At 38.9% G+C, this 27,110-nt stretch overlaps 1 protein-coding gene across 3 annotated transcripts in view; it reads right to left on the bottom strand.

Annotated features, from left to right (window-relative positions):
• The window catches only part of SUGCT (succinyl-CoA:glutarate-CoA transferase), a 683,662-nt gene that overhangs the window by 89,712 nt on the left and 566,840 nt on the right, over positions 1 to 27,110 (bottom strand). For all 3 annotated transcript variants that reach the window (XR_007479090.1, XM_049714567.1, XM_004263495.4), the window contains one exon: positions 12,627 to 12,690. Coding sequence is in view for 2 of the 3 variants with exons in the window: in XM_049714567.1 (XP_049570524.1) it covers positions 12,627 to 12,690 (64 nt within the window). In the remaining variant the exon portion in view is untranslated. The remainder of the gene's footprint in view (positions 1 to 12,626; positions 12,691 to 27,110) is intronic.

Genomic DNA, 27,110 nt, shown 5'->3' with positions numbered 1-27,110 from the left:
GGCACCACTGTCAAATAACTTCAGGAAACAGGACATCTCCCTCTTGGAGACTCAAAGCTGTCTTAGAACGTTCATGGATCTGAGAAATGCCAAGGTAGAGAAAATCCATGGACCTTTGTTTAAGGCAGCTTCCCAAAGGTGTTGGACAAGAGAGTCATTTCTTGGTGAGACAGCTATGAGGACGTCAAGAAGCTGTAGGGTGTGCAGAGTGTATTTTGGAAATGCTGCACCGTTCTGCGGTCTTGCTCTCATTCCCCCTAAACAAGCTGTTACATTCTCATCTACAGTCTCTGAATCATTTTCACCTGCACGATCTGTCTAGCACAGTGCTGTTTCTGGAGGATGCTCTCACACTGCTGTGGTCTCCACTGACGCTGTGTACAACACATTTATCCAAGAGTTTCAAAGCTGGTTTGGCCCTACACACATATCTGGCAGCGACGGTCCAGGGTTCCCCGGTCCCCACTGCATTTCATTTGATTAGTCACTGTCAAACGCCCCATTAGACGAGCTCCTTGTCAGTCAGCACTTGGCACAGAGTAGATAAATGTTCAATGAAAGAATGATTTGTTTTACTGTATTTCTTAGAGAAATATGCATGATTATTTCAATGTCCCATGTTTGAAAAATAACTAATAATGTGGCTAGTTTTATTTTCCCCCAAGAGTTGTGGCTACCGTAGACACTGCTGAGAGTTTATTAATTATCTACAACGTGCTTCCACTTACTCCTACGTGCTGGGTCCTTGGCATGAATTGTTATTTAATTATCGTAATTATCTTAAGTGTCTGATCTTTATATTGCAGAGAAGACAGATGTCACTGAGACAGGTCAGGAAGGCTGATCAGGAAGGCCTAGTATCGCCAACCATTTCTGGCAGAGCTGAGTTTGTACTCAGGTCTCCCTGATGGAGCCTAAAGGCACTCCTCTCTACACCACACATATACGCCCCAGGCACATGGGAAAACAGCATAGAAGTTAGCTGATTTTTTCTAGTAATCATATATTTTATTGCGGTAATATATACAACACAAAATTTATCATTTCAACCTTTTTTCAGGTGTGCAATTCAGTGGTATTAAGCACATTCACACTGTTGTGCGACCATCACCACCATCCATCTCCAGAACTTTTCCATCTTCCCCAACTGAGACTTCTCACCCATTAAACCCTAACTCTCCATTCATCCCCCACCCAGACCTGCGGAACCACCCTTCTACTTTCTGTCTCTACGAATTTAACTACTCTAGGTCCCTCATATAAGTGGAATCATACAGAATTTGTCACTAATATATATATATATATATATTTTGGCAGCACCGTGTGGCATACAGGATCTTAGTTTCCCAGCCAGGGATCAAACCCGTGCCCGCTGCAGTGGAAGCACTGAGTCTTATCTACTGGACCACCAGGGAAGTCCCTAACTTTTAAATTCCTGCTCTGGCCATAGTATCAACCACTCACTTGGAAAAAATATCACTGTAACGTTCTTGTACCAGTACAATACTGTTTGCACGTTAATTAAAGTTGCTTGAAGGGAACTGGCTTTAACTTGAAAATAAAACCAGCCCCCAGTGAGCAAGAAGAAATTTGCCCACATAGTACCAGTGCCACAGAAAGGTCACTGCAAAGATGAGAAATCTGGGTAAGTCAGTGTGGCAGCTTAACATCACGGGTCTTTTGATGATTGAAACCTGCAGATATGTCCCAAATATTTCCACCCCCCCACCTTTCAAACTGCTTTTCTGTTAATGTGTGAAAACAGCACAACTTGAGGGAAATGTAATCCACATGTTTTGGTGCATTTACACTTATATGCTCTTGAGAATATCGAAATGGCCTAACAATATATTTTCTGATGGCTTTTTTTTTTTTCATAAAAACACAATAATAGACTAAAAACCAAACTTAATCCCCAAAGGACAGAGGCTCAAAGTTTAAATTCTTGAATTTTAACATTCTTAAATAAATTTCCAAGCTCCTCTTTCAATGAAACATTTAAAATATGTTAATCAGCCTTTAGACTAGAGACTAAAGTTGTAAGATAAAAAACTCAATAACTGGCTCAACCTTCCTTTTGGGCTCAACTTTAGGAGACGGTAGGAAATAGGAAAAAGAGGACACATTTCAGAGATACTCAGATCTGGGTTCCCATTGGTGCTGCAACACTTAGCAAGTCTCAATTTTCTCAGCTGTAAAATGGACGTAATAATGTATGGCTTACTGAATTTTCCTAGAGGTTAAACAAATCATATGCATAAAGGGCTCAGAGAGAGCGAGAGCAAGAGCAAGAACGAGAGCGCGAGAGAGCGAGAGAGCGAGAGCGAGAGCGAGAGCGAGAGCGAGAGAGAGGGAGAACTACTCAACAGATGTTCACTTGCATTCCCTTGTTTCAAATTTGAATGTTCCAAGGCAATGAAGCTATTAAAATCTATTCACAAAATACCTTATATGCAGTACTGTAAATTACATTTTTCCTTTAAACTGAAAGAATGCAAAAATCAATGTCATCAAAGCAAGACAAGGCACTAAAAGGTGAAGTCAGTTACTTAAGTTCACGTATCAACTTGAAGGCCCAGCAACCAAGAGAATGCAGTTTATGAAGAGTTTATGGGAGGTAAACTGTTGAGGATATTCTGTAAGTCTATGTGGGGTAGTAGTTCTCTAGCTTTCTGTGGCTGCAGCATCTTGTTGATGCTTTTATCTCACTATACTCTCTTCTGAAATCCCCCAAACGTCTTGTACTACCTTATTTTTCATTTTTAATCTAATTAAAATCAGGTTTTCTCTTAATTGCTTGAAAAGCATATGGCTTCTTGCAATAAGCTGGAGTATAGGGTTCATTGGGACACTTTCAACAGACACAGGGTTCTGAGTAGTTTTGACTAATGGGTCACCCACCCTGAGAGTCACATGGCCACCGTGACTTACATGATGCTCTGATGAAGGACAAGTTGGGAAGCATTTCAAGGCCCCTCATCCCTCCCCCTCTAGGCAGTGTCCTAATCTTACGCAAAGGATGAGCCCAGGGACACGGTGACTGCTAATGCCATACCAGATAAAGATATGACTATAGGGGGATACGGTCCCAAAAAAGTCGGTACACAGCTAACACAGAGAAGACAGCATTCACTCCTGCTGAAAAGGAGATAAGCAATGAATTTCAAGACCCAGCTCAATGCCAAATAAATCCTTAAGGTTTGGAGGTGATGGCATAAGTGGGATATTGCACATGACCCCTTGGTTAGGTTAAAATATCTGAAGGTTCTTATTTAACCCTTTTACTACCATTTCTTCACCTCCACCAACACTTATTAATATTTACAGTACAGTGTGTGCCTCGTCAAAATTAAACTATAATCCTTTGATATAAGAAGATAGCTAACTCTACTGATATTTTCTCTGGCTAAGTCTTCTTAACAGGAGTAAATCTTGACATCTTACGGAACCATGCTTAAAGAAAACAATTTTCCCCTGGGATGCAGCCCACTTGTCATCTCTTCATGGACCACAGAGTCCCTACCTGGCAATGCTGGAGGACAGCAAAGCCATTCCTCCCTCAGAGAGGACTAAAATGACCCCTTCTCCAACCCTAAATAAACCCGGCAATGAGGTCAAGCAACTCCTCCCGGCTGAAGCCCACTTGGAGGCAAAGTTAATGTCACTTCCTAATTATCCAAGTTAATTCCACAACACGGAAGTCCAAACTGGAAGATAATTTCAAGCCTTTTGTATTTAGCTATTACATAGTATCCGATTCTACTTCTCCAGCCAGTTCACGTGCCTAATTACGTTTAATTAATTTATTCTTTAAAGATCTAGCATAAAGTCAGTATTTAAATTAGATCCAGAAAAAGACTTCTCTGGGTACCCAATGAAAGCTGGCAGCAGCGAATACAGCAAGGACTCAAGAATTGATCTCAGAAAATGTCTGATCCACCTTTTAAGACAAAAATGACAAGAAATGCTTTACCATCATTGAGACTTCCACTCTTCCGGTGCTTCCTGTGGCTTTTTATTTTTGTTTTTATTTTGCTTTGATTTCTATGTTTGGGGTGACATTCAGTGGTCTACTCAGATGATGTCAAATACACCTCTAACCTCAGGGGTCATTCTGCATAGTGATACTTGAGAAAACACCCCAAACAATGTAGAAGTCCAATTAAGTATGCACCCAGGAAAATTCTTTAGCCATATTTAGAAATATGAATTTCTAATAGTGAAAACAACTCTGCACCCCAGAACTTCACTGATAACTCAGGACTGATTTGGAACATGAGTTTCTGGCCTTTTGGACAGATGCACTTATCTTAGCGCCTCAGTTGATGAAGATGGTTGAAGAGGAACAACTGAGATCTTGGCCACCTTCCCATCCCGAGTAACAGGAACGTGAATTCCCTGAGCGTGAAAGCCCAGCTCTCACGGAATATTTCTTCCTCATGGCACAGATAAGCATCGTTGATGGAGATCCCTAAGTCATATCAGCGATGGTAACTTGCCTCTTAGGGCTTCTCCAGTTCCTGATGGAAAGACATTCCTGGGGATGCTATTCCCTCCTCCTGTTTCCTCCCTGCTCTCCTAGGAAGGAAAGTCACTCTGGCTATTCATTTCTCACTGAACGGTAACAATGTCTACGACCCCGCCTCATGGGAACGGGATTTCCAAGGAAGGCTGCAGGCACTCTGTCAAATCACCTGAGAATATGCTGATTTATTTAACTCTCAGGGCATTGCCGTGGGTTAAGGGTTTAATCAAGTTAAAAATAATTGAGGACTTTGGGAAGTACCATGGCTAGTCTATTTGAAAATCCACTTCCCTGCCAGCTCTCTCTCATTCTGTTGACAGACTACAGACCCTTCTTTTCATCTCTTTCCTCTTTCTTACCGCTTAGCCTGGTCCCTGAAGGAGTATGCTCTTTCTAGAACATAGATTATGCACTATACACAATGTGAAAACTTTGCACACTCTTCCTGTTGTCATCTGAAAGATTTTTCTACCTGGAAGGAATAAGTTATCTCACCTTTCACTCTCAGATTGGTTTCACTTAGAACTCCTTATGAGAACCAACATATTTAAACTTTACGGAGGAAGACAAGCTGAAACTTTTGTGCCTCTTTAATTTGTCTTTTTCCCTAGTAAGATTTGTGACAGCTTTCCCCATTGCTGTTATCCATTATTGAAATTTAACTAAACTTTGAGGATTTGTGATTTCAGAAGCATCATCTAATTTTCTATGTAAAGGGGAAAAAAAGCTAAAAGTAACGGGGAAAGCTGAAGGCATGGATAGCACAGAGAGGAAGATCTGCAACCATGCCAGAGACTAGGTGGTGACTCCGTCTAGTATATGTACTTCAAGCTGGAAACAAACTAAGAAGTAAAACAGATCTCTTTCAGATAGCTTCCACAGGTAGTCAATCTGTTCATAAAAAAATGCATACTGCTTTAAATTGTCACAAATCATCTTTTCAGTTATTTTTCATCTAGTAGCTTTTTTATCCTAATCATCATCCAGAAAACGTCTGTTAGGTACCTCCTTGGTACAGAGGGTGCTGGTTAGAGTTTAAATGACAGCATCTTTGCCCTGCAGGAGCTTTACAAAAGAAAGGTGTCTTAGATCATCACTTATAAAAAGTCTTGCAAAACATCTGGAAATACAGTATGTTAGATAATCAAATAAAGAAGTACATTCAGCTTCTTAGAAAGTCACTATAAAAATCCAAATGTCAATATTCGAATACTTTGGTTTGAGCTACATTAATTCATAGTGGTGACTGTTCTTCCTGTATCCAACGCTCACTAGCTAAAATTTGTTGCAGGTTCCAAATATTAAAATACTGTGGGGAAAAACTTAAGAAAAGTTTTATTTAAAAGAACTTAGAGCTGCTTTCTGAAAACACAGATCAAGGGACCAGCAGGCAAGGGTAATTCAATTTAAAATCATTTTGCATGATAGAAGACGGCTTCCCTCTCACAGCCCTGACACACTCACCACTCAAATACTTCCCAGAAGTGCTGCTGGAATCAAATGACCACCGTGCACATTTACGGGGAGGTATTGGTAAAAGGTTATGGTGAGAAACTAGAGGTATGCATCAAACTCTATTTCAGTGACATCCTTTGAAGTTTGGAACTCAGCACCAAGGCTGTTCTGGCATCTACACAGTACCCGGAAGGACGTGTTCCTTTCTGGCTAAAAGACCAATAGCCAGTGGTATTATAAGAAGATGCAACTAGTGAATGGCTCAGTGGAAAGTGGCAGTCTTTGGAATGTGATAACTAGTGTAAGATCTTCCCACTAAAATCACAAATAATGTGATGTTTATATGATGGCCCATCTCTTATTGAGGAAATGTGGTATGACCTTTAATGTACTTCTTCACCTCCGTAATTAACAAATGAGAATTTTATCAATTTCACAGTTTAAAATTCAGGACATTAGAAGTTTTATAAAAATTTTCAATGGAGTTAGAAGCATTTTAGAAATTACACCTAAAAGCAGTCAGTGAGAACACCTGCCAAACCACGTTTGAGATTCCTCCCAATTTCCTCCTCTGGGTCCCACTTCACCCCCAGAGAGTAGAGACCTGAGACCTCAGCATAGATCTTTACATTTTGATCTGTTTGTAATGTGACCATTAGCTCTATCTGAGGTCTTATTCTCCTGGCCTCTGGCTACCTCTCCAGGGTCATCTCCATTCCTGCCCTTTCTCAGCTCCTCCAGCACCACGCTCAGCACCTCCCCGTCCCTCCCTCAGCCCACACCAGTTTGGCCCAGCTGACAACTGGTCGTAGGTCACGTGTCTGCTTACATTTCATTCTCAGGGACACCTTTGCTGATCCCACGCTCTAGGTGAGGCCTCCCTCATCTGCGCTTTCAGGCCATCCTGCTGTTGCCTCTGGTTCTCCACGGAAACGCCCATCTCACTTTTCTGAATTTATTATTCAGAATAACAAAAAAATTTCCTGGCAAACTGTAAGCTCCATGAGTGACTGGGCCCGGCCTGGGTACAGCCCTAACACCAGAGCTTCATATAACGTATGGGACACGGTAGGTTTAGTGAGTTAAGTTGTGTGTGTGAGTGTGGGTGTGTTTAAGGTTTTAGCACTCAACCAGGTTACCTTAGTTAATTATGAGCAAATTAGTAGACTGTGCCCACTGTGCTGACACTTCTGTCACTAAACGAATGGTGAGCTAAAACTACTGACTGACTACTCCACTCACCAGGGACTCACAGAACACCAGATTACTTAAGCTGGGCAAAGAGATATGATGCATCTTCTCATTTATACTCCAATTAATAACTAGTTTTCTTTGTATCTTTCTACCTTTAACTGGAAAATAGGATTTAAAGGTCGAATGAGAGAGCAGTTTAATAAACAAGAATGAAAGAATGATAGCATTAGCAGAACTACATTTCATATTTAGAGATAATTCATGACTGTTAACTAGTTTGCATGTTTTAACTATGACACGTATATATATACACAAATGAAATTTCTGTCTTAACTGTTTACTAGAGATGGGAGGTGGTGGGAAACGATATGAAAAGGGAGCATGTTACAATAGATATAAATTAATAAAGGAGATCGTCTGGACTATACTACTTCATTTATTATTTTAATATTGGTAATGGTTACAAATATTGGAACAATGTATTAAGTGCTGACAATAATTATTTAAGTAGCAGAAAGAAATTTTGAAGAGGTAAATAATTTCCCGTTCCTGTTCAAAGTGTCTTCAACATTGGTGGACGAGCACCTTTAAGGTTTTAATCAATGAGCACTCGCCTATACAGGAATTCTAATGTGAGAATCTGAGGGACTGCTGTGGATTTACACATCTCTAAAAAAGGTGCCATAAACTCTGTTCTCCAAGAGACAAATTTCTCATAATGACTAAGATGGAAAATCCTTCAGGCAAATTAGTGCGACATGTAGAAAATTCAGTACTGTTCACAAGAGATTCATTAATAACAAAGGTAATATAAATAATTAGTTTTAATTATGATTTTCACTGTAAATATAAAGATGCAGACATATATGTAAATCAGCAGAACTACATTTAATGAATCCCAAAATGTGTGTCCACTGGCTAACTAGAAAACAGTGCAGCATAAACACCACTTTTAACTACACCCACCTGTCCTGTTTTGGCGGATTCGCCTCACTGAGGCATTGTGGGAGAATCTGAGTTATTTCTACAGCATTCATGAGGTTCCCAATGAGGACATTCCTTACAAAAAAAGGTGGAACTATCATCCGTAAATAATATCAATGAAGAGGACAAAGCACAGGAAAATTTAAAATTATTTACTGATAAATTCTCTTTGCATTTAATATCTCATCCTGTCTGAGTGATCTCTTACTGGGATACACTGAATTAGGAGATACAATAGCAACTTCTTATCTTATGTCTATGAGCAGAATTGTCTCTCCCCTTCATGGGGAGTCCGGATGTGCTGCCCTCTACAGACACTCAGATACTAATTCCAAAAATAATCTAAACACATCCATTTCATCTCAAATCTGAGACTTCCTTTGTTGGTAATTCTATAGAGAGAATATAAGGTCAGTCAATAAGATAGATATACCAAAAAGATGCCTAAGCCCTATAAAAATTAAAGAAACAAAAATAAAAATTTGCAAAAGGAGATTAAAAAGAGATTGCTGTAGACCTGAGGATTATATTGTAGTAAATTGAATTTTGGGCCCTAGTTATTTACCCCTCCCTCTGCCCATGCCTTCACCGTGTAACTTTACAGTTTCTCTTAAAAAGAGAGATATATTTTCCCCAACCCCATATAGCCTAACACTTGCTTTGGCCAATGAGTTGTGGGCAGAAGGGTCTGTTAGTTCTGCAAAAGCTCTTAAGTGGCATTGGGGTTTCTGTTTGCCTTCTTGCTCTTCTGGCATTGCCATGAGAAGAAGTGAGAGGCACATGGAGCAGAACTGGGTCTAACTCACACTGGAGTCAAGTCCAGCCAGACCTGCATCTAGAAGCAAAGCCACCCAGGCAAGTCCAGCCTAGATCAGTCATCTACCATCCAATCCACATGCACGGAATAAATAAATGCTTATGCTTGAATGTTACTGAGATTTTTGTGGTTATTTGTTACACAGCATTATTGTGAGAATAGCTAACTGATACACATACATTAAAGTGAGCAAAAGAGGTATGCATTCTCCTTTAGGAGTCTGAAAAAATATTTCCTTCTTGATTGATTGATTATTTATTTACCAAGGAAAGTCAGTAAATGCACATCTGACTGATAGAGAGTTACATCCAATGAGTTCATTCTAGGTTGGCCTCTGACTTACTTTTTTCCTTACTATCATTCTAATAACTGTTATTAACTTTCAAATGTTTATCTTATTCTCTCATGTGTTGGGGATATCAATGTGGTATGACCTCATCTGTAAACTTGTGGAATTAAGTTAGATCGGTGTTTCTTGAATTATTCTTTAGGGACCCATGGTTCCAAAGAGGTGTTTGGAGGAGTATAGCATGATGAAAGCAGGGGAAAAAAGGTAAAGAGTTGGAGTGCTAACTTACCAATTGCAAAATTCGACTTTGATCTGTTTTAGATAGTTAGACTTCATTTGAGAAATCAGTTCCACTGTTTAAAAATTAAAGTCAAAAACTACTGGACAAAATGCTTTTTAAAGTCTTCTCATACTGAAAGCACTATGATCACATTTTTTTGCTTTGACTACCCCCTTCTCTTTCTCGCTATTACCACGTCCTTAATTTCAGATGCCGACTGTAACCTGAAGTCTTGTAATAACTTCCTAACTTGACTCCCTGCTTTAAGTTACAAGTTGTGTCATTTCACTCCTCTGCTTAAAACTAGAGTAAAACTAAACCTAGTGGGGCCTTGAGGCTCTGCTTCTCTCTTCAGTCTCCATTCCTGCCCCTCTTTCTTCACTACTTATTTATTTATTATTTAATTTTTAATTTTTTAATTTTTTTATCTTTATTGGAGTATAATTGCTTTATAATGTTGTGTTAGTTTCTGCTGTACAACAAACAAAGTGAATCAACTATGTTTATACATATATCCCCATATTCCCTCCCTCCTGAGCCTCCCTCCCACCCTCCTTATCCCACCCCTCTAAGGTGGTCACAAAGCATCAAGCTGATCTCCCTGTGCTATGCAACAGCTTCCCACTGTTGCATTTTACATTTTACATTTGGTAGTGTATATATGTCAATGCTACTCTCTCACTTTGTCCCAGCTTCCCCTTCCCCTCCGTGTCCTCAAGCCCGTTCTCTACATCTGCATCTTTATTCCTGCCCTGCCACTAGGTTCATCAGTACCGTTTTTTTAGATTCCATATATGTGAGTTAGCATACGGTATTTGTTTTTCTCTTTCTGACGTACTTCACTCTGTATGACAGACTCTAGGCCCATCCAGCTCATTACAAATAACTCAATTTCGTTCATTTTTTATGGCTGAGTAATATTCCATTGTATATATGTGCCATGTCTTCTTTATCCATTCATCTGTCTATGGACACTTAGGTTGCTTCCATGTCCTGGCTCTTGTACATAGAGCAGCAATGAACATTGGGGTACATGACTCTTTTTGAATTTTAAGAAAATTTGAATTTTCTCAGGGTATATGCCCAGTAGTGGGATTGCTGGGTCATATGGTAGTTCTATTTTTATGTTTTTAAGGAACCTCCAAACTGTTCTCCACAGTGGCTGCACTAATTTACATTCCCACCAACAGTGTAGGAGGGTTCCCTTTTCTCCACACCCTCTCCAGCATTTATTGTTTGTAGATATTTTGATGATGGCCATTCTGACCAGTGAGAGATGATACCTCATTGTGGTTTTGCATGTCTCTGAGTGATGTTGTGCATCTTTTCATGTGTTTGTTGGCCATCTGTATGTCTTCTTTGGAGAAATCTTTCCTCACTTTCCGTTCTCGTTTAAAGCATACCCAGCTCTTTCCCACCTCAGAGCCTTCTCATAAGCTGGTCCCTCTGCTCGAATGCTCTTCCCCTATTCTTCAATGTCAACTTCTAACTCTCCTTCAATTTTCAGTGTCCAAGTCATCCTCTCAGAGAGGCTTTTTCTGATCAACCTAAACTATCACAGGTCCCTCTGTCCCCGTTACTCTCTACGAAGCACACTGTTCATACCCCTTCTTTGCACGTATCATGACTTACAGTTACAGAAACATTTGTTGGTTGCTTCTACTATATGACTTTCCATTGAGTATGAGCTTCATGTGGCCAAGGGCCAAGTTGCCTGGTTTATTTTTGCATTCCCAGGACCCAGAGCCTGGCACATAGTACATACTCAATAATATAAATGAATAAATGACTTGCTTAGCTTTTATCAACATGCTTTTTTTCCACTACTTTTCTATGCCATATAGCATTTCCCTGTTAACATGTGATCCCAGTTTCTGATATGCTTATACCTGCTCTCTCTCTTAGTTACCTCCCTTAATTCATGTATAACGCTCCTTATACTCCTGAATATCAGAACTTTCTCCTTCAATTTGCTTTATTCATCATACTTCCTTCCTCTCATTCTTTTTGTTGGCCAGTGGCCATGATCTGATCTGTTCTAGGACATTATTATCCAGCTGATCCCAAATCTTACTATTAGGTTATACCCACAACCAACTTAACAATAGCAGTTATTCAAGAAATGAGATCTGATACCTATAGAAGTAAATACTTATGTCATTTGACAGATGTGACTGAGGGATTTGGGAAATACCCAAATTTCAAGCAAGGCGACCAGGATATAGTTTCAGGAAAACAATGACCAAAGTTATATTCTAACTAATTTCCTTATTCTCTGTCAAAAGAAGAGAAAAAAAAATGTGTATGATTTGTGTATAGCCTAGAAAATAGGGATGCGATGGACAAGAATGTGGAGTGTCTTTCTAGCAATGACCAGAGTAGAGACAGCAGATCTGAGGAACGGTAATGTCACGATCACTAGAGAAGTGCAGTCTGTTGGGGCCAATAGGTTGATCATAAGCTCTCACTACAGTTTGGATGCTCTGAGAGTCAGGCCTGAGGTTTCTCCCTAGAAGTGAAAAACCTGGCACTTTGGCTTAAGGCCAAAATGTCTTCAGTGAGTTTGTTTGGTATGAGTCAAGTTACAAAAATTCAATATATTCTGAGTTTACTGAAAACATTTAGTTTCTTGATCGACAAAGCTAAGATCCATACCTTAAACCACAGTTCAGAAAAAAAAAATGCCCTGGCCTGAGCAGTCAGTAGCCTTGCTTGGACACCACCTCTATGGTGCCTGTCTTTCTTTCTCATTCTCATACAAACCAAGCGTAATTCAGAACATTTTCCATATCTATCGCCATCTATCTGTTGGCCATAAAGCACTTGTGTGAGTACGTGATTCCACAGAATGGAGTTAGGTAATACAAGCATTTTTTTGTCACCCAGACAGAGTGAAGACACAAGTCCACAGCCTCAGCAAACACGCTTGTGGGTGTGATTCTAGGGTTCCCCTTTTACCCAAAATGAAAAGTTTAGATAATGTCTTGACAAGTTGTTTGGAGGGTCATCAACTACTTGCAGTGATCAGCACAGGGGACAAGTTCATGAAGGAAAGAGTTAAGAAAAATAAAAATTTTCAAACCTGGGACTGATATCTTCCCCACAGTCGGATGTTTCATCTCCATAACGAGGCCATTGTGCAACACCTTAAAATGTAAAAACAGAGAGAAAAATAACTTACAAAGTAAAATTATCTTCAATCTCAAGGAATATGCAAAGCCACCTGTTCAATCCATTGAAGAAAGATATTGCAAAACAGATTTGTTTTAACATCTTTATTGGAGTATAATTGCTTTACAATGTTGTGTTAGTTGCTGCTGTATAACAAAGTGAATCAGCTATATGTATACATATATCCCCATAACCCCTCCCTCTTGTGTCTCCCTCCCACCCTCCCTATCCCACCCCTCTAGGTGCTCACAAAGCACCGAGCTGATCTCCCCGTGCAATACAGCTGCTTCCCACTAGCTACCTATTTTTCATTTGGTAGATGTATGTCCATGCTACTCTCTCACTTGAAATGTTACTTTGAAAGTAAATATTTGAGGTTAAAATGTTTCCATCTTATATTAAACCCAGTGAAGCCAAAAAGAATTAGAAGACTCAAGGGCTAGCAAACTTGACTTTTATAAAGTCTTCCCACCCTTAAAAATGTTATTTGCTCCTAAATATAGGGTATGATTTTCCCCCTTTCATCTATGCTTGATCCTCTGAATATTAAAGCTCAGCCTTTGCCTGCAAGACCTCATAGCAGGATTGGGCCAAGGTCAACTGCAGAAGGACAGGATGGGAGGAACCAGGAACTGGAGCCCTGGAAGTTTATTCAGCGGAAGGGGTGGGGAGTCAGTCCAGTTTGAAAGGTGAATCAGAGTATCCAGAAGGCCCAGTGACTGTGGGAAGTAGACAGATCAGAGCTGCTGTGACAAGCAATGAGCAGAGACAGCTGACAGGGAATACAGCGTAGGACCAGGTCAGAGGCCTGAGCAGGAGACTGAAACCAGAGATGTTCTCAGTGGTAACAAGGTCTTACTCATAAGACTAGGTTTCATAACTAGGACTCCACTACCCTGGAGTCAGGGGGATGGAGACAACTGAGAAAACAAAAAGCCAGGAACCCCATCCTAGAGGGCTGACTCGATCTCATGCATTGGACCAAGATAGGTATTTGGTGTCCCATCAAGAACACAAGGTAGACTTGACCTCGGAGTTAAGACTCAAGGCAGTTACTAGGACAGGGACATTCTAGCAGAGCCCAACCAAGAGAAATGTGACTGGATGCTGAATTGCTCGGCTACGGAAACAGAGCTACTTAAATCCTTGGCACCGTAGTTTAAATCCTTTAAACTACATAAGTCCTTGGCTGTAGTTTTTCCCAGGGGGTGGGCAGGAAAAGAAAATCTGCCAGAGATCAAGTGCCCTCCAGCTGTAGGTAAAGGATGAGATGAGGGTATGGAACTAGATTCTAGAACATAAAACATGAATTACTGGAGGCAAAGTGTTCTGTCATACGCAAAGGAAAATGCTACAAAGTTGTCTTCTTTTGTTAGTTTAGTTTTTAACAACTGGAGGCTACCTGAGTATACTGTTTCAAAGAACCCCCAAATTCAGTTTTTTATTACTACTACTGGATCTTCAGTGAGACACATATGGGTGACGTACATATGAATAGTGCTTCACCTGCACTATCTACCAAATGCAGAGCTTCTCTCTTCCTGTTCCATACAAAGAAGTATTTCAGTGGCCCTGTGAACTTGCGGACCACAATTTCATGCTAATATCCCAAAGAGTAGCAGTAGTAATGGTTCTCTAGCATTTTGAGCCTCAGGTAAAAGCAAGATCTGCACATGCTTATCCTTATCATAATCTTTCCACAGAGCAAAAGAGCACGAAATAAATAAACCAATAAAAATGTTTTCTCACTTGGAATACTCAGGGAGAGAGGACACATTTCTTGGCTTTCATCTATTTCCGGTGAGCTTATTGGTCACGTTACGGAATAAGCCATCCATACGACAACCTCCTGGATGACTTTTTAAGGTTAGAACTATAACTCTGCTATGGCTAAACATCCTGGCTTCCACTGTTTTCTTTGGGAATGGTCGCCACTTTGGGGGTGATGCTCTTGACACGACCATGTCAAACCTCCCCATTAAGGGTGATGCCACACCATAAGGAGATCTTTCCAGGGATGCCTTGCCTTTCTTTTGGAATTGCCAGTTTTGCACCCAAGAGCTGGCCAGAGAAAATTCTTGCCGGTGTTCGAGCTGTGCTATAATTTAATTCTGGTGTGCCTCATTCTCAGCACCCGCCCAGCACAGCCTCCTCCTTCGTGGGGGTGAGGGCTAAAAGCCAACGCGAGGTGCTAAATCTCAGTTCTACTGAGGACAGGAACAAAAATACCACGCTAAATTTCACTCGAAACAATTATCTGCACACTGAATCATTCTTCTCTTCTCGTATCTCTGTTGCCCTCCTGACTACCTCTTTGTAATAACGCTGCAGTGCTACTCACAAAAGACAAAAGTGAGTGTTCTCAGCTAAATATAACTTAACTGATAGTGTTAAAATTAATTAACGCTGAATTTTAATCATGTAGCAAACGTTAAGTGTCAAACGTGAAGGGGTAGTTGTTAAAGGTCAAGGGACATACGTCAAAGTTTGTAAAGCAGAAGCTAGCAGTTGATTGAAGTTTTTCATGGAAGCAGCTTAAGGAGTGTAGTTCCTTCAGCTCTAACCCTCACTGCTGTCTATAGGTGATAATCCCAATATGAAACTTTCTTATCTAACTGGATCAATTCCTTTGCATTGACAATTGTTCAGTTTTAAGCAGAAATGCAAATTCTTCTTACGCTTGAAAGGAAGGTAACTGCAGCCTCTCATTTGCTGTAGTATTTTATACAATTACGAGGCAAATGGGCTAGTCTGAGCTCCCATCTTCAGAAAGAATTGACTTATCTCCCTGCTTGGTTGCCACCCACCTTTTTATGTGAAGTCTGAGGTCCATCAAATTCCATTGGCTTTCTTCATGCATCAGGTCAGATTATCTCAGAACAACTGAGGCTGTGGCACTGCTGTCCCTGGAAACCCTGCCTGATGACTCAGAACCTTGGAAAACTCTCCAGCACTGTTTGTGGGGCAAGTCCTGCTCTGCTTCATAACATATTCAAGAATCTCAGAACCCAGGCAGTCTGTCTGGATTTTCACATAACTCTCTCCCGCTGCACTTCAGGCCTGTGTCGCATCCTAACTTCACCGGAAATGCAGGAACTGCCACTTGTCACCGTTTGTATGACATTTCTTTGGGAATAGTTACTAAATGTTTCCTTTTCCTTTCCTCATCCAGGTGCAACGCCCCATTCTCTACTACCTTAACCAAGAAATTCAAATGCAAAGTGCTTCTTTTTCTGACCACTAACAACGGAATGGGGACCCTCAGCCTTAGGGACCTCAAACTGCCATTTTCCTTGAAGGGAATTTCATGCCTGGATCCGCAGTCTGGCCATTCAGGATATTCTTTGTTTCGTAATTAGTTATTTTAAAATAAGGCAAGGGGCCTTCCCAAGAACTCTGATGTGGATTTTGTCCTTCTCTTACTTATTTTATCCTCCTTCGATCTTTCATGGATTGGTAGCTCTTCTAAATTTCATTTCTTCTTGAAATTTCAAAAGCCTATTCTTGACAAGAATAGAATTGTAGACACTGCACCCATCTCTCCAGCACAGTATCAGGCCTATTTAAAATAAGGTCTCTCTTCTTCAAGAGTTTAACAGATTGACAGCCTAATGACAGAGTCAAATGGTAATGTATTAATGATGGGGGGGAAGAGAAAAATGTATACCTTAAAGCAATGTGGGAAGTGAAATTTGAAGTGGAAGTGAGAAAGTCTTTTTATAAAGTCCTATGGCAGGAATGGCAGCAAAAAGTCTGTAATACAGCAGTAGCAAGAAGAAAAACGTTGAAAAAAACAAAAATCAATACTCACTATATAAGCAGTGAAAATCTCTATGGAAAGCAAGAGATCTGAGTCCAGAGTAGAATTAGCAAGCCATATTCAAATAAAAAGAGTGCCAGCATTAAAAGATGGATACAAATGATATGGGTGAAGACCTTATCAAAAATCAATGGGGACTTCCCTGGTGGCGCAATGGTTAGGAATCCGCCTGCCAGTGCAGGGGACACAGGTTCCACCCCTGGTCCGGGGAGATCCCACATGCCGCGGAGTAACTAAGCCCATGCGCCACAACTACTGAGCCTGCGCTCTAGAGCCCGCGCACCACAACTACTGAGCCCGTGCACCACAACAACTGAAGCCCGCGTGCTCTAGGGCCCGTGCTCTGCAACAAGAGAAGCCACCACAAGTGAGAAGCCCACGCACCACAATGAAGAGTAACAACTAGAGAAAGCCCACGCGCAGCAACAAAGACCCAACATGCCAAAAAAAAATCAATGTAATACCCTCAATGACATTAACAATGATGCACAAAAGATAATCGATCTACCCATTCACTATGAATAGAGACATGACCTATCCATTCAATTTGACAAACATCATAGAGCACCTACATACTAGACGATATGGAAGGGCTGAGACTAAAAAAGATGAATGAACTGGCATTCAAAGTGCCTATAATTGGAAGGTAGGCAATGAGACCTGAGCCAATTTTTATAACAGTGTACGTTCCATAATGAAGGAGTAATATCCAATGAGCAAAAGTAACTAACTCTGTCTACCTTGGAAGGAAGCTGAGGTTGTAGGTCAAGGAGGTCAGTAAAAGTCACAGAACAAAGAAGATACTGAAATAAAACATTAGGTTGACAATTACAATGATAAATATAATAATGGCGGCTATCGCTCAACAAAACTCCTTAAGGGTCCGGCACTGTGTTAGGAGCTAGAGTTACCTCTTAGTGAGATGATTAACTAGACTAGGTAGAATTACTATCACCTGCATTTCCACTGATAAAGTGATGGAAGCCTAAAGAGGTTAAATACTTGCCCAAGGTTTCATAATTAATAAGTGGCTGACCTTGGATTATAATTTAGGCGTATCTGATCCTAAACTCTTAGCCAGCTGGACACTTAGTGAAAGAAAAAAGTAGATGAGCGTAATTTGATTTACCATTAAAATAACTAGCTGATGTGGTCAATTCTGTAAAACAAATCAGTCAGTTCATTGTGGGGAGGGGACAGGTAATCCGCCAAATGGCTGGCTTTGCACCATGCAGCCCAATTAATTAATGAACTGAAGCATTCCCTTCCAGGTAGCCAAGGATAGTCCGGCTCCCACAGAAATAAAGGCTATGGAAAGAGGAAGGATTTTGGTCCCAGCCTAGCGCAGATGTTGAAGGGGACAGACCTAGAGGGTGACCTTGGGCAAGACACAAGTTCTCTGAGGCTCAGAACCCTCCTCAGTCAGAAGGGGGCAATGATACCTGTATCTCAGGCATTTGTAAGGATTAAGTGAGATGAGGATTGTAGAGCGGTGAGCACGGTGCCTTGGACAGAGTAAGCTCAAAATAAATGGCAACTGTTTATCATTATTGAAAGACTAGGTTAAACTCTGGCTCCACCAAGGATGAGCTGTGTGGCTCTGGGACGCATTCACTCATGCGACAAACAAACGTTAAATGTATTAACGGTCATGATTAATAATAAGTATTAAATGCATATGAATGTGCTGGACATTGTTAAGTGCTAAGGAAAAGAAAAACTGGGTCACAGAACAAGCAAGGTCCTTGCCCTCAAAAAGCTTATAGGCCTGTAAGGGAGACTTCTGAATTAAATGATACACACTGGTCTATTATTATTACATAATATCTGTTTAGTTCTCTGTTATATTTCCAGTGCCTTGAACATTATCTGGCACTATCTGGTAGATGCTCAATAGTATTTTGTAGGATCTATTGAATTAAATTTATTTATTTATTTGTTTGTTTGTTTAATTAAGTAGCAAGTAGCTCCTCCTGGTTTCTTCATTATATGGGTGGGTGAGTTGTAGGGAGTTCTCTGTTTTAAGCTTTTAATAAATACCTGAAGCTCTCAAGACACAGAACTATTTTACTGGGCTTCCAAAATATATTCACTTTTAAGCACTTAGTTTTTAAGTCCCATTGTTGCCCTGCAATTCCCTCAGTTTCCTAAAGCTTTCCAGGTGATGTTGAATCTGTCCTAGATACTGCGCATTCCAGAGGCCATGCTGAAGAAGCTCTGCAAGGATCATGGCCATTAACCATGAAGAAAACCCAAAAAGGGTGACCTATGAATTCGGCAGAAACAACGGGCACGCACATTACACATGTACAGTCCATCTGCCACACTTGAAGACAGTAATCATAGCATTCTTATTCGTTGGGAAAACTCAGAAAACCATTTTCAAAATATGCAATAGCACCTTAGGAAGCAAAAGAAGCACTGGAGTAATCTCATTTATTGTATAGTATATTTTATCAATGTAGTCATTCCTTTAGCTCAATAGAAAATAACCTTGGAATAATACCTGGAAAGTTACATAATCAAAGGCATAACTTACAATTAACAAATTCAAAGTTAATTCAACTGTTACTGAAAACTATGACTACAAAAAATGCAAAAATAACATATAAATTCATTAAAGAACTGACATGTAATCGCCTAACTTTACTTACATAATGGAAATCAGATTTAAATGCTGACATTTTCGGTTTTCTTATTTCTTTTGAAACTACTACTGTAACCTTTTTTCTGGTGCTAATAATGCACACGACTCAGACTTTTCCTTCTTTTTTCTAATTAAAAATATGAATACTAATCATCCGAAGAGGTATTATAATATATATTATTGTTTGAGTGCTAACAAAATGAACACCCATGCACCCAACACCCAGCTTAAGACACAGAACATCACCAAAATGCTTAAAGCCCCAAGTTTGTCCCAGTCCCTCCCTCCTCTATCACCAAATAATCACTCTCCTAAATTTTTTATCATTTCCTTACTTTTAAAATATTTGCACTCCATATTCATTTTCTCTAACAATTTAGTGCTTGTTTCCACCTATTTATAACATGTATATCAGTGAAATCATGAGTATGTATTCTTCTCTGATTTGCTTTTTCTCTTAACATTGTTAGTGAGATTCATCTATTTCAAAGCTTGTGGCCACGGGCCAATTATGGCCATTAATGTAAAGTATACTATTATACAAATGTATCGTAATGTATTAATTCATTCTGCTCTTACGCTGTTTCCAGTTATTTCACCATGACAAGCAATGCTGCTATTAACCCATCTCTTCATGCAACATACACCTAGAGCTAGAATGGCTAAGACTTAGAGCACATGCATCTCAACTTGTTAGGTAATTTCAACTTATTTTTCTAATTGGTTTACCAACCATTCCCACCAGCAATGATTATTATTTTCAGTTGCTTTACATCCTTAGCAAAACTTGATATCATCAGAGTTTTTAGATTTTGCCAGTCTAATCACTGTGAAATATTATCTTATTGAGGCTTTAGATTTTATTTTCTTGATTACCAATAAGGTTGAGTATATTTTCCCTGCTTAATAGCTATTTATATTTCTTCAGTGAAACGCTTGTTCAAGTCATTTGCATGTTTTTCTATTGGCTTAATTATTTTTTTTCTCATTGATTCATAGAGTTCTTTACATATCCCAGTTATGAATCCCTCATTGGAACATAAATTGAAAATATTATGGCTTTATTTCTCACTCATTTGCTGATGAAAGAAATCAAAGGGGACTTAAATAAATGGAGAAGCATACCATGTTCTTGGACTGGAAGACTCAAGGCAGTAAAGATGTCAGTTCTCCTCAGATTTATCTATAGGTTTATGCAATTCTTACCAAAATCCCAGCAAAGTTTTCTGTGTATATAAAGAAGCTTATTCTAAAATTTATTTGGCAAGACACAGGACCCAGAATAGCTTAAATAAGAATAAAGTGAAAGGGAATCAGTCTACCTGATATTAAGGTATACTATATAGTTGCTATATACTTTAAGAGAGTATGGTATTGGCACAGGGATAAACACATAAATCAATGGAACAGAATAGATGTCAGACATATAACCACACAAATATGCCCAAATAATACCTGACAAAGGTGTAAAGGAAGAAGGATAGACTCCTCAACAAGTGGTATTGGAACAATTAGGAAGAAAAAAAACAAAAAAACACCCCAACCTAAATCTCATCTCATTAACTCATACAAAAGTTAACTCAAAGTGGATCATGGACTTCATTGAATAATTTAAAACTATAAAATTTAGAAAAGAATCTTTGGTATTGCTCTACAAAAGATCATGTTAAGGGGATGAAAAAAGCTAAGACCAGGAGAAATATTTGCAAGCAATATATCTGATAAAGGACTAAAATCTGGTATATATATAAAGAATTCTTACAACCTAAGAGTAAAAAGCAATCTAATTAGAAAACAGGCAAAAGACATAAACAGACATTTCACTAAAGAGGCTATACTGATGGTAAATAAGCACATGAACAGATGTTCAATCTCATTAACCATTAGAGAGTTGCAAATTAAAAGCACAAGGAGATATTACTATACATATATCAGAATGGCCACGATTTTTTAAAGTGACAGCAAATATTGGCAAAGAGAAACTGGATCACTCATACATTTCTGGTGAGAATGTAAAATGGGATAGCCATTGTGGAAAACAGCTTGGCAGTGTTTTAAAAAGTAAACGTGCAGCTGCATACGACCCAGCAGTTGCATTCCTGAGCATTTCTCCTTGATAAAGTCAAAGTTATGTTCATACAAAAAACTGCACTTCAATGTTCATAGCGCTTTATTTGTAATAGCCAAAAATTGGAAACAACACAGATGTCCTTCAACCAGTGAATCATTAAGCCAACTGCAGTACATCCATAGTATGAAATACTCGCAGACGATGAAAAGGAACAGACTATTGACTCATACAGCAACCTGTATGAATCTTGAGGGAATTATGCTGAGTGAAAATGGCCAGCCCCCAAGGGTTACATAGTATATAATTCCATTTACATAGCATTCTTGAAATCATAAAATTCTAGAAATAGAGAATAGATTAGTGGTCAAGGTTAGAGAAGAGATGGGAGTAGAGGAGAGGAAGGTGGGTGTGGCTTTAAAAAGGCAACAAGAGGGATTCTTGTGATGGAACTGTTCTGTATCTTGACTGTATCAATGTCAATATCCTGGTTGGGATGTTGTAAGATAGTTTTGCAAGATGTTACCCTTCCCAGAACCAGGGTAAAAGGTGCATGAGATCTCTCTGTATTATTTCTTACAACTGCGTGAGAATCTACAATTTTCTCAAAATAAAAAGTTTTATTTTCAGATGTTTTAAATTTGGATTTCCATAGTTTGTTTTTTGAAAAACTGAATTGAATTTTGTGTATAACATGAAAAGGAATTTGATTTCGTTTTTTCCCTTAGAACAATTTTGAGCAGTCCTTCTTTTCCTTCTGACTCTGCAATACTAGCTCTGCTGCAGATCATTTCTACACATGTTGGGCTCTTTGTCCTGTCCTAAGGGTCTGTTTGTCTGCCGCACTGCCGACACCACACTGACTAAATCACTGTAGATTTATCGTAAGTACCAGTGTTTCATTTGTCAAGGTCCTCAACCCAACCCCTGCCTTATCCTTTGTCTTCAGGGGTTCCTGGCCCTTTACTCTTCTCTATAAATTTTAACGTCAACCTGTCAAATTCCAGGAAAACCCCATTGGGCAGAAATAATAACCTTACAATGTTAATGTTACTGTACTCCCCATTAAACATTTACTTTAATAATTTCCATTTATTTAAGTCGTTTTTAATATTTGTATAAAGTATAAGCATTTTTCCATAAAGGATTTACACATTTTTCGTTAGCTTTATCCCTAACAAAAACAATCTATTTTAGCTGATACGGTAAAATGAATCATTTTTTAATAGAAAACTTTGTTTATTGCTAGCATATAGAAATGAAATTAACTTTAAAATTTTTATTTTATATCTGGCAAACACTCTTTTTTCTTTTTTTTTGCCTGCTTTGGGTCTTCATTGCTACGTGCAGGCTTTCTCTAGTTGCTGAGTGCCGGGGCTACTCTTCGTTGCAGCGTGCAGGCTTCTCATTGCGGTGGCTTCTCTTGTTGCGGAGCACAGGCTCTAGGCACACGGGCTTCAGTAGTTGCAGCACACGGGCTCAGTAGTTGCGGCACGTGGGCCCTAGAGTGCACAGGCTTCAGTAGTTGTGGCTCACGAGCTCTAGAGCACAGGCTCAGTAGTTGTGGCACACAGGCTTAGTTGCTCTGTGGCACGTGGGATCTTCCCAGACCAGGGATGGAACCCATGTCCCCTGCATTGGCGGGTGGATTCTTAACCACTGCACCACCAGGGAAGTCCTAAACACTCTTATTAATTTGTAGATTCTGTTAGGTTTTCTATAAAATTAATTATATTATCTCTGAATAATTATAGTTTTGGTTTTCCGTTCTAATTCTTATACCTTTTATTTGATTTTTTTATATTGCTGGCTAGGATTTCCAGTAAATTGGTGGAGTCTTAGTAGAAAGCATTTTTATCTTTTTCCCAGTTTTAAAGGAAATACACTTAATGTTTCATCATTATGTTTGCACCAAGGTATTGTAGGCACACTTTATTAGGTTAAGAAATCTATTCCTAGTTTGTTGAAAACTTGTATCATAGACGTTGACTTTTATAAAATTATCTTAATCCATTTATTAAGAGGATCATATAATTTTTCTCCATTAATCTGTTAACATGAGGAATTAACTAATTTTCTAATATTGAACCAAACTTACATTTCAAGAACAAACTAATTTTTGAGTTCTGTTTGCTAAGGTTTTGTTTAAAATTTTCTTGTATCTATTGCCATGAGATTGGCCTGCAATTTTCCTTCCTTGTATTGACCTTGTTTAATTTTAGTATCAAGAGTAACTTTAATTCATAAAGGGAGCTACAGTAATCCTCCTTTTCCTATTTTCTGAAAGTGTTTATGTAAGATTGGAATTAACTGGTCCTTCCTTCAATACCTGGTGGAAACTTACCTACAAACCACCTGCAACTGGTGTTTTATTAGTGAGAATGTTTTTAATTATCAATGTCTTCTTTTAATCATACAGGGCAATTCAAATGTTCTATTTTTTCTCGAATAAGTTTCAATAATACATATTTTGCAAGCATTTTACCACTCCACTAACTTGTCAAATTTACTGTCTTAAAATTGTTTATTACTTGTCATATAATTTTAGAATTCTTATATCTTCCTGGTGAATTGAAATTTGTATTATTATGCAGTTACTTGTTGCAGAATAATGCATTTTTTAATACATCTTTATTGGAGTATAACTGCTTCACAATGCTGTTAGTTTCTGTTGTACAAGGTTAATCAGCCATATGTATACCTATATCCCCATATCCCCTCCCTCTTGAGCCTCACTGCCACCCTCCCTATCCTACCCCTCTAGGTCATCGCAGAGCACTGAGCTTATCTTCCTGTGCTATATGCTGCTTCCCACTAGCTATCTACTTTACATTGGGTAGTGTATATATGGCAATGCTACTCTCACTTTCCCCAGCTTCCCCCCTCACCCCCGCCACGTCCTCAAGTCCATTCTCTACATCTGCATCTTTACTCCTGCCCTGCCACTAGGTTCATCAGTACCATTTTTTTTTTTAGATTCCATATAAGTAGTGTTTTAAAGTTATACTAGCTTAATTTTGGTTTCTATTTTCTTCATATATCATTTTATGCCTATACAGTCAACCTTTCTAAGTTCTAAGTTTTAGGTGTGTCTCTTGAAAATAGAAAAATCACAGTCTTTATCTTATTTTTTCTTTGTCTTTTAACTGGAGGATTTCACACATTTACATGAATTGAGATTACTAAAATGTTTGAATTCATTTCTAGCATCTTAGTGCCTCCATCTGTCCCACCGTTAAAAGTAAAGTCCCATTTTGCCTTGTTTGAGATTGATTGAGATTTCCCACATTTCCTAGTTTGAAGATATATATCTATACTTTCACTATTCTTTTCCTCTAGAAATTTTAACATGCATATTTAACTGAACAAAACAGAAATCTGACCAACACCAATCCAGTTATCCTCATGCCAAATTACATGCCAGTTGTTCTCAGATTTTCGCAGTTCCTGGTATGTCTCAGTAATTTTTTCACAATGCTCCTAGGCAAAAAAGAAGAACCTTTTGTTTTGTTTATTAAGTGATTATGTCAAAACAACTTAACACATATTTGTGTCCTAATAACGTAGCAGCCATTTGAAAAAAGCAACAGACATAAATTGAAAGGAAAGGCATGGCACAACTTCTCAGATCTTGGAATAAACTGAATACTTTCACTCTCATTTCTTGCTTCATATTGATTTTATCTTGGTACTTTTTTTTCACAGAAACATCCATCCAAAAACCCAGTTTCAAAAAGAAATAATGTAATCAAAAGGAACGTAGTACAATTCAACACTGAAACCATAAACTGCCTTGAGCTAGCATTCCATGCTGTACAATAGATATTGCTGTGTCCCTTAGAAAATGTTAACATCTTCTGGTACCCTTGTGCATTTATGGGGATGCCACAGGTGCCTCAGCATATAGATTGGGAACAACAAGTATATGCTATTGTTCAAAATTTTGGTTCTATCTCTCTCAAAAATTAGACAGTATTAATATTGTTTTCAATGTTTTTAACTAACATCATGTCTACCAGATTTCTTGCTCATTTTTTTTTTAAATCATAGGACTTCCTTCCATGGTTGCGTTCCCTCTTCCTGTAGGATAGTCATCTGTTTAGAGTAAATTCCCTTGGTTTTTATCTTCTTAGAAGTTACATTATTTTGCTCTCATTCTGAAAGACAGCTCTACTGGTTACACATTTCTAAGCTGACAGTTTTTTTCTTTTGGCACCTTGATGATATTATTCCACAGTCATGTGGCTTTCATCATTGTTTCAAGAAGTCGGCTGTTGGTCTAATTGCCACTCCTTTGTACGTACAGATCTACCTCGACTTAACCAGGCAGTTATGTCCTGATAAAGTCACCATAAGTCACAAATGCATTTAATACACCTAACCTACCAAGCATCACAGCTGAGCCTCGCCTACCTTAAACATGCTCAGAACGCTTATGTTAGCCTACGGTTGGGCAAAATCTTCTAACGTATTGCCAATTTTATAATATAGGGTTGAATGTTTCATGTAACTTATTGAATACTGAAAGTGAAATACAGAATGGTTGCCTGGGTACAGAATGGTTTTAAGCCTCTTGGTTGTTCACCCTCGAGATCTAGTGGCTGACTGGGAGCTGTTTGCTGCCGTGGCCCTGAATCACAAGAGAGTATCTACTGCAAATCACTGGCCCAAGAAAAGTTCAAAAATGCAAAATTCAAAGTACATTTTCTATTGAATGCCTATCACTTTCATACCATCATAAACTGAAAAATCTTAAGTCTAACCCTAGTAAGTTGAAGACAAGTCTGTAATCTGGTTCCCCAGCCCCCGTTCCCCTCCCCCCATGGCTCTGGGTAATTAAAAAATCTTCTCTATGTTTTTGGTTTTCTACCATCTTTCTAGGCCTCAATTGCTTTTTCATTTAATCTAATTTTTATGTAATCAATTGTGCCTTCAATACTTCATGAATCTGAGGAATTAGGTCTTCAAAAGTTCTGGAACACGCACATATGGTCACCTTATCTTTGATAAAGGAGGCAGGAATGTACAGTGGAGAAAGGACAGCCTCTTCAATAAGTGGTGCTGGGAAAACTGGACAGGTACATGTAAAAGTATGAGATTAGATCACTCCCTAACACCATACACAAAAATAAGCTCAAAATGGATTAAAGACCTAAATGTAAGGCCAGACACTATCAAACTCTTAGAGGAAAACATAGGCAGAACACTCTATGACATAAATCACAGCAATATCCTTTTTGACCCACCTCCTAGAGAAATGGAAACAAAACCAAAAATAAACAAATGGGACCTAATGAAACTTCAAAGCTTTTGCACAGCAAAGGAAACCATAAACAAGACAAAAACACAACCCTCAGAATGGGAGAAAATATTTGCAAATGAAGCAACTGACAAAGGATTAATTTCCAAAATTTACAAGCAGCTCATGCAGCTCAATAACAAAAAAACAAACAACCCAATCCAAAACTGGGCAGAAGACCTAAATAGACATTTCTCCAAAGAAGATATACAGACTGCCAGCAAACACATGAAAGAATGCTCAACATCATTAATCATTAGAGAAATGCAAATCAAAACTACAATGAGATATCATCTCACACCAGTCAGAATGGCCATCATCAAAAAATCTAGAAACAATAAATGCTGGAGAGGGTGTGGAGAAAAGGGAACACTCTTGCACTGCTGGTGGGAATGTGAGTTGGTTCAGCCACTATGGAGAACAGTATGGAGGTTCCTTAAAAAACTACAATAGAACTACCATATGACCCAGCAATCCCACTACTGGGCATATATCCTGAGAAAACCAAAATTCAAAAAGAGTCATGTACCAAAATGTTCATTGCAGCTCTATTTACAATAG

Source organism: Orcinus orca, chromosome 9 (assembly GCF_937001465.1).
Source record: "Orcinus orca chromosome 9, mOrcOrc1.1, whole genome shotgun sequence".
Lineage (NCBI taxonomy): Eukaryota > Metazoa > Chordata > Mammalia > Artiodactyla > Delphinidae > Orcinus > Orcinus orca.
Note: the sequence above shows the minus strand (reverse complement) of the source record. Positions and strands in the feature narration are given on the sequence as shown.